The 7,915-nt window shown below is 44.5% G+C and overlaps 1 protein-coding gene across 1 annotated transcript; it reads right to left on the bottom strand.

Moving 5' to 3' along the window:
• Nucleotides 1–3,034: 3,034 nt before the first annotated feature.
• Nucleotides 3,035–4,566, bottom strand: SLC10A5 (solute carrier family 10 member 5). The gene is given in 7 exon segments (XM_036264452.1): nt 3,035–3,165; nt 3,168–3,476; nt 3,479–3,581; nt 3,583–3,788; nt 3,791–3,968; nt 4,209–4,439; nt 4,441–4,566. Coding segments are annotated over 7 exon segments (1,284 nt in total).
• Between the last annotated feature and the right edge of the window lie 3,349 nt (nt 4,567–7,915).

Raw genomic sequence — 7,915 nt, forward strand, 5'->3', positions numbered from 1 at the left:
AAATAACTTCAGAAATTAGCTTTTTTGGTTCTACATTGTCAGTCACCACAAAATAAACTCTTGCCAACTATATGGTGGCAAGTGTTGATTTGTGAGCAAATAAAATTTTCCAGACATTTACAGAAATGTCATCAGTGTCCTCTTTAAACCTCCTTTAAATGAACATAGTCCCACTCAGATCAAATATCTTACTCTCTCAAATTAAAATCACTTCAAGCTTCCTACCACAAATGAGCAGGAGATCCAACCTTTTTCTAGGGGCCCCAGCTGCTGCCTCACAATTGTTTTCAAGTAACTCTGAGTGTTTTCAGTCCAAAGAGGCCATTCTGCTCCCAAAATCCAGCCTGAAAGCAAAGTGAAGAGTCCTCTAGTGCACAGGATGATTTAGTGCTTGTATCTGGTTTTGGATGTGTTGCAAACTGGTCCCACAAAATCCAAAAGATTTTTGTCTGTGAGTGGTCCCAACGGGCAGGGCCTTCAGTACCTGGGGCATTGCACTTGGATTCTCAAAGGGGCAATTTTTAGCCCAGCCATTATGGCTCAGTGGTGGAGCATCCATGTCCACAGTGATACCCCTCGATTCCCTGTCAGGGTACATCCCCAGTAGGGGATGTGCATGAAGTTGTGGGCTTGACCCCCAATAGGGGGGAATGTTTCTATCTCTCCTCCCTCTTTGGTCTGCAGGCTGACACTCCAACCACTAAGCCAAACCAGCCAGGGCATGGGGGTGAAAACAACTTTTAAACCTACATTCCCAGTCATTGTTCCAGTCTTAAAAACCCACCAGGCCACATGTGGTAAGAATAAAACCTGCTCCCTGGTGTGGGTCCAGGTCACTGGTCCACACTTCACTAATGGTGAGTTTCCTCTGAGGGCCTCTGATACCCCTTTTCATCAGCTGACTTCATTCATGAGAGGTACTAATCATGCTAAACCTCAAATGGAAGAGAGGAGATCTGAAGCCCCTGACTCTCCCCAGACCCCTCACTATATGTAGAGGGGCTACTGGGAAGGATGGCCTTTGTCAGCCAGTGTGCTCTGGTCATGCTTATGTAAGGGTAGTAGTCACCCCATTGCCCTATATTTGCATAATAAAGAGGGGTCACCAAGGTGATTCCTTCTCCAGCCATCTTGGTTGTCCTGCTAACCCTGTCTTCCTCCCCGGATATGACTACTCCTCAATGCCAGCTCCTTTCACTAAAAAACATTAAAAAGTCAGATTCACATCAGGAGACTTTCTTGGTTAACCGTTGTTTACAGGACTTTGATTAAAAATAAAATTTATGTGTGCAATGTGCAGGTCCTGGGGGTGGAGGGGGCATCTCCTGGATAGCTAACAGCACGTCATGTTTTGACAGAAAAAGGCTGGAGCTGCAGATACTGGTTAAGCCCCTGCCAGGCCCTGTAAAGCCAACAGCTTTCCCAGATATGAGAATATGTATCATGGAAATTTATGCCAGGACAATGTACCACAGAATCATCCCTTTTGAGGGTTAGAAAGAAACTTAAAAGCTGGCTAACTCCTTACCTCTGAATCCTTTTCTAACCAATCACAGTTCTGTAAAATACTCAGTATGAACTTGCCAATTAGACAACATGCTTTATGTATTGCACTCTTTAAAAAAAAAAGTAACTTCATCCCAATCCAAATTAGATACATTTTATTATGTAAGAATCTGTTTTTCATGATACATCTATAAGAGAAATAAAACATATTCCAAGGCCCCTCCATGCATTTTTGACTGCTTCTAACATGGAAGACCAGCTACACATAGAGTGACAGTAATGATGAGTTCACTGTGTTAGGCATTCTCTGAGAACCTTGTTTGTATTTACTCATTAATCCTCACAATAGCATGAGGCAGGTGCAATCATTACCCCACATTCCGTGTGAATTCAGGCAGAGAGAACGTAACTGATTTGACCACTGACATCCTGCTGGTAGATGACAGCTGAAATGGCAGACCTAGGCATAGTCTGGCTAAGGAGCCTATGACCTTGACCTTTATAGATATTACTGATTAATTAATCCAATACATGTTTAATAAGAACCTACTATCTACTCTGTTTAAGGTATTGAGCTAAACATTTTAGGGAATTCAAAGAACAATATGGGGTCCCTGCGCTCAAGAAGCCTATATATTGATGGACGCCGTGACTGCAGCAGTCAGGTGCGGTTGCCATCATCAGTCTGAATCTGCTTCACTCTGCCGCATCACCCTGGCCATGCCGCTAGGTCCTGGAGTTCATGCCAGAGCCACACACTGAGGAGTTGAGCAAGATCTTAAACCTCAGCTGAATGTCTTCACATTATGGATGTGGAAAGTGGAGTGCAGAGCAGCGCCTCGTTCGAGGTCACAGGGCTGATCACAAAGTGCAAGTGACTCGTCTCCCAGTCAGTAAAATACATTCACAGAAATGCGTGCAAGTTAAATTTGTGCAAGCTTAATAAAATTTTCCACCCCTACGTGGAGATTTCTGTTGAAAGGACTCAGTAGAGAAGATTCCATGTAGACAATTGTCATTTCACAAAATGAGTAATAACCAGCCACCACCATGCTGAAGTACATCTTTCATCAATCTTAGTATTCATATACTGAATTTGGTGAAATTAGAAAAAAAGAACTTTGGTTGTCTTGTCGGCTGACAAACTCGTTACCTAACACTATGAGAATTCACAGAATGCCTATTTTTGTCGACATGCTTTCCGTAGAAAGTTGGGATGTTCTCGTCATTACCACAGGATGGTTTTTAAATTGCTGTTTCCCACTTAAGAGACCATAACGAAGTATCATATTCAAATCCAATTCTATGAAACGTTTCCAGACCAACCCAGCTTCAGTGTGGTCTCCTCCTCCTGAGCTCCATACACTATGATAATGTATATATTCCCACCCAGAGCCAAATTTTCAATCAGATCCTAAGTGGGTTGAGAGTAGGCATCATTGTGGGTACTCTTCAACTCTCCATAGTGTCTCACTCAGAGTAGGAACGCTGTCATGCTCTCACTCTTAGATCAGGGGAGTTTTTTTTTTTAATCTCCTGTGATAAGGGTACATCTTTTCTTAGCCTTGTAGATCCCAAGGATCAGTAATATTGCACACCCAGAACACATGGCCACTGTGAAGGGAGCCACAGAAGCTAAGTTGGCCTTGGACTGGGAAAGAGCTGGATAATGGCCAGCGCTAAGAAGCTGCTGAGTAACCTACATTCGATAGCAACAATTTTACACACTGGAAGAGGCAGCCTAGAGATTTTGGCAAAGGAGTATTCGAACAGCAAACCCAGAGCAGGAAGTAAGGCACCCAACAAAAGCACCTCTACGTTAATGGTTGTTAGAAACACTAATCCAATTCTGACTGTCAAATAAATCCCTATGGATATTAAAATAAAACTCAGAGGTCTAATGATTCTCTCCAGGATGTTTGCCTTTTCAGGTGTTCTACGCTTGATGATCATTCCAGTTGACACAGGTGGAGTATGAAGAGGAGGGCTGACATACCTTTCAAACCAGGGATAGGGAAGGTGCCAGATAATCCTAAAAGCCTACTATACAGGTAAGAATTGGCAGACATCATCACTCAGGGCTAATACTGTTGACGTGCAGGTCATCAAAATGGCCAAAGTGATGTCTCCTTCTAGAAGCAGAGCAAAGAGGTACCCCCAACTCCCTCCTGGACACGTGCAGGTCATTACAAATCCAAAAGCCTGTGCCTTGGGCAATGCCAAAATCTGCATCAAAAAAAATTCACAAAATGGCATCAGAAAAAGCTGGGTAACTGCCCCAGAATTACTGGCAGGGGTCTCTTCCATACTGTCTGAAACACCTGCAATCCAATCTTGCAACCAAACACGCATTTATTTAACAGTATCATCAGCAGAATAATCATTAGGATATTTCTATCCATGGGCATTGATGCCTGGAAGAGACTGTCTGGTCTTTTTTTGAGCACTGTGACTCTGACATTCTTTTTTTTAAATCCTCACCCGAGAACATTTCTCCACTTTTTGTTCAGATAGAGAGGAAGAGAGAGAGAGAGAAACATCGACGCGAAGGGACGCATCAAGGGGCTGCCACCCGCACAACCAACCAGGGCCGGGGACAAACTGCAACCCAGGTACATGCCCTTAGCGGGAACCGAACCCGGGTCTCTCTGTACCGCAGGCCGACACTCCAACCGCTGAGCCAAACCAGCCAGGGCATTGACATTCTTTATTTCTCCAATGAGTCGTTCTTGCCTACCTTCAGAATCCCACAGTTGAAAGGTCAAATGTGTCTCTCCTTCTCCCTCTGCCACTATCTTTATGATGAAATCTGTAGCATCCGAGGTGGTCTTGGTCATGTTCACCACCTGCAGCATTTTAGGATCTTTGAGCTGCACATTGGGTCATTTATCCCTGTAACTTGATCTGATGACGAAGGTCTCTTCCGCCTTGGAAGAGACCAATGTTTGAAACGAGCAATGTTTCAGCCTTCTCTGCTCTCAGAAGACTGAGAAGTGGTTCCCTTGCTTCTCCCAGAGTCACAGATGATGCAAGAAAGACAGTAAAAAGTTTTCTGATCATTTTGAAAGCTGAAATTAATCCTGTGTGCAAAAGCACTAAAAACAACTGGAGAACATTCCTGGTAGAGGCACCCAGATGCCGTGCCGAGGCTGAGACAAGAGCTGTTTTGCTGGATCAAAGTACAGAAGGAGGGACTGTGTTCTTTCAAACCAACACCAAGCTGCCCAGTGAGCGGCACAAGCTGCCGGACCTGTAGTTATCCAGATGTACAAGCCACAGTGTATCACAACTTCATTGCTCACATCAGAACCTCACCTCTGTCTTCCCAATCTCCTCATTTCTGCTCATGAAAATACAGCCTCCTATTCACCTGAATTTAAAAAGTGCCATCATTTTTTTTGAGTTCTCTTTCTTTCTAGGGAAAATCTACACTAGAAACAGTCAAGATCCAAAAATCTAAAATACATACTAAGGAGGCCTGCAGGTGGGTGTTAGTATTTTATTCATTCATGTCAAAATCAAATAAGCATCTATTGGCCACCTTTGCTGGGCGCTGAGCCTGGAGCAAATTATAGCAGAGTCATCCAACCAGATGCTGTCCCCACCCACCTGCAGCTCCTTAACATAACTCAGAGAACCACAGAGCCCACAACTTGGCCTTGCTATATCCTGAGGCAGCTGACAGATTTCCTACGACTCTGCAGAGTGAGTGCATCCACTAGGCAAAATCTGAAACTGCTTTTGGAATCTTTAAATAAGAAAACAATTTCCTGATGGTTACCAGTTACCTTGGGAACCTGGGGAAAAGGGGTGGCCAGATCCACGGCCAAAGGGACATCTGGCTGAGGGACTACCACCACTGGACACCTGGAGCCTGACACAGTGGGACAGTGGAAGGCCACTGGCACTAACCCTTACTCCTCATGACACGTGACCTCACAGCTGAGGGCAGGGACATCCCACTGACCCAGCTGGGGTCCACGCCTGTGCCCCTTCTGCCAAGAGTAAGGAAAGTGTCAGGCTTTTTGGCCTTCAACCCACATACTCCCATAATAATGTATTTCCCAAACAAAAAGGGGTTCAGCTTTTTTTTTTCATTATTCCTCACCCAAGGATATTTTCTACTTATTATCAGATAGAGTGGGAGGGAGGAAGGGAGGGAGAGAGAAAGACAAAGAGAAACATTGACATGATAAAGCCACATCAACTGGTTGCCTCCTGCACGACCTGACCAGGACTGGGGACAAACTGCAACCGAGGTATGTACCCTTGACCAGAATCAAACCCTTGACTCATTGGTTCATGGGCTGGTGCTCTAACTGCTGAGCCAAACTGGCCAGGGTGGGCTCAGCTATTAAACAGAAAAAAGAAAGAACAAAAATCCACTGCAACTGTCTACTAGTAAGCCCACAGATCCGGCAGTGCCCGAACTCATAGCCCCGCAGGTCCTGCCTGGGCCGAGGCAGGGTCTGTGTTAAATGCAACAAGGACAGTTTGAAGTATTTTATTATTAGTTTTAACTTATCTTTATTGCTGAATGTATTACAGATGTCCCCCCTTTTTTCCCCATTGACCCCCTCCTCCCCAATTTTACCCCCCTCCTGCCTTTCCCACACTATTGTCGGGGTCCATTGGTTATGCATATATGCATAGAAGTTCTTTGGTTTATCTTATCCTGCCCTCCATTCCCTCTTCCCTTTGACGTTCATCAGTCTAACAACCAATTTGTACTTCTTAATCCCTTCACCTTTTCACCCAGCCCATCTGGCAACCAACAAAAGTTCTCTGTATCTGAGTCTGTTTCTGTTCTGCTTGCTCATTTTGTTTGTAGATTCAATTGTTGATAAATATGTATTAATTGACATTTTATTGAGCATATTTTTGATCTTCTTTGGAGGAAGTATTTTTAGATCATAATATTTGCTCCTTAAAAACTGTTAAAGCAATTTTACTGGACATTTTTATAATGTTTTAAAAAATTCTACTTATGTATGTTAGTCTTTCAAATACAGTAGACTCTACACCTGAAATTAATATAATATTGAGTGTCAACTGCAATTAAAAACATTTTTAATGTTTCATTAAAATGTTTTGAAATTTTTAAATTTCGTAAATGCAATAGACCCTATAGTCCATAAACTATCCTCCATGGACTTCGGGACATCGTGCCATTGGAAATAGGGACTGGGGCGAATGTTTCGGTGATATCACGGTTAATTTCCCAGAGACTGTCCCTAGTTTAAAAAGACAAAAACATGCCCTGGCTGGTTTGGCTCAGCGGTTCGAGCGTCGACCTGCGGAGCAGAGTCCTGAGTTCAGTTCCCACTAAGGGCACATACCTTGGTTGCAGTTTGTCCCCAGCCCCAGTTGGGGTCATGTGGGTGGCAGCCACTTGATGTGTCTCTCTCACATTGATATTTCCCTCTCTCTCCCTCCGGCTCTAGCTGAAGATAAATGCAAAAATGTCTTCTGGTGAGGATAAATAAATAAATTAATTAAATTAAATAAAAAGACAAAAACAAAACAAGTACAAAGCAAAAACTTTTTATAAAACCAAAGCCAACTTTACAGTATGTAACCAAATACTTTAACTCACACTTTTTGTTGCCCAGGTCACAGGTGTAAGGATTTCCATTTGTCTTCCTGGCACCCGTCTGCACCCTTCCCCTTCACGAGGTCCTGAGTCCCCCCATCCAACATCTGCAGGGAATAAAACCAGACGGACCCGGATGGTCGAGCCTTCACATGCTTTACTGGCTGACCCCATTCCTGATGCTCATTTGTGCCATACTGTTGTCACAGCTACAGTGTCTGAACTTAATAGTATTTGTGGGTTTTCCACGTATAATTCTGGCTGTCTGCAGCACGTGGGGAGACACTGGGGTGGAGTGGGAACAATCAAACCCTAAAATTTCATCGAGCGTACTCCGTGGGACCACTACAGGCAAGTCCGAAAGCTGTCTGATGTCAGTGATCTGGCAGTCAGAGCTTTCTCTTGCCCATGACCCGTTCTCTTTAGGACACAGCTCATGCTGGAGGCCTGGGCCCTGGAGCCTCTGGGGGCTGGGACCTGCCATCCCGACAAGCTTTCCCTCTACCTGGAAACTGACCTCTCGCTGCAGATGCCCACTGAGACAAGTCCTTCCTCCACACCCTTGCTCTCCTTCCTGTCCAGTCACCGACAGGCCTGCTGCTGCACCCCTCCCCCATGCCACTCAGTCTGCCAGCCCTCCTCACCCTCTTCTCAACCCCACTGGGACTTTCCCTGGTATATTTATGTTTAGCTGATTCGTGAAACATGCTGATCCCCTACCACATGCAGGCAATTAGGACACGTGCTAAGGTGTTCGTTAGTATGGAAACTTTCTGGTGTTTGGAAATAAATGTAAGGAGTATTGTTACTTCTGGT

The sequence above is a fragment of the Molossus molossus genome, unplaced genomic scaffold (assembly GCF_014108415.1).
Source record: "Molossus molossus isolate mMolMol1 unplaced genomic scaffold, mMolMol1.p scaffold_m16_p_16, whole genome shotgun sequence".
NCBI lineage: Eukaryota > Metazoa > Chordata > Mammalia > Chiroptera > Molossidae > Molossus > Molossus molossus.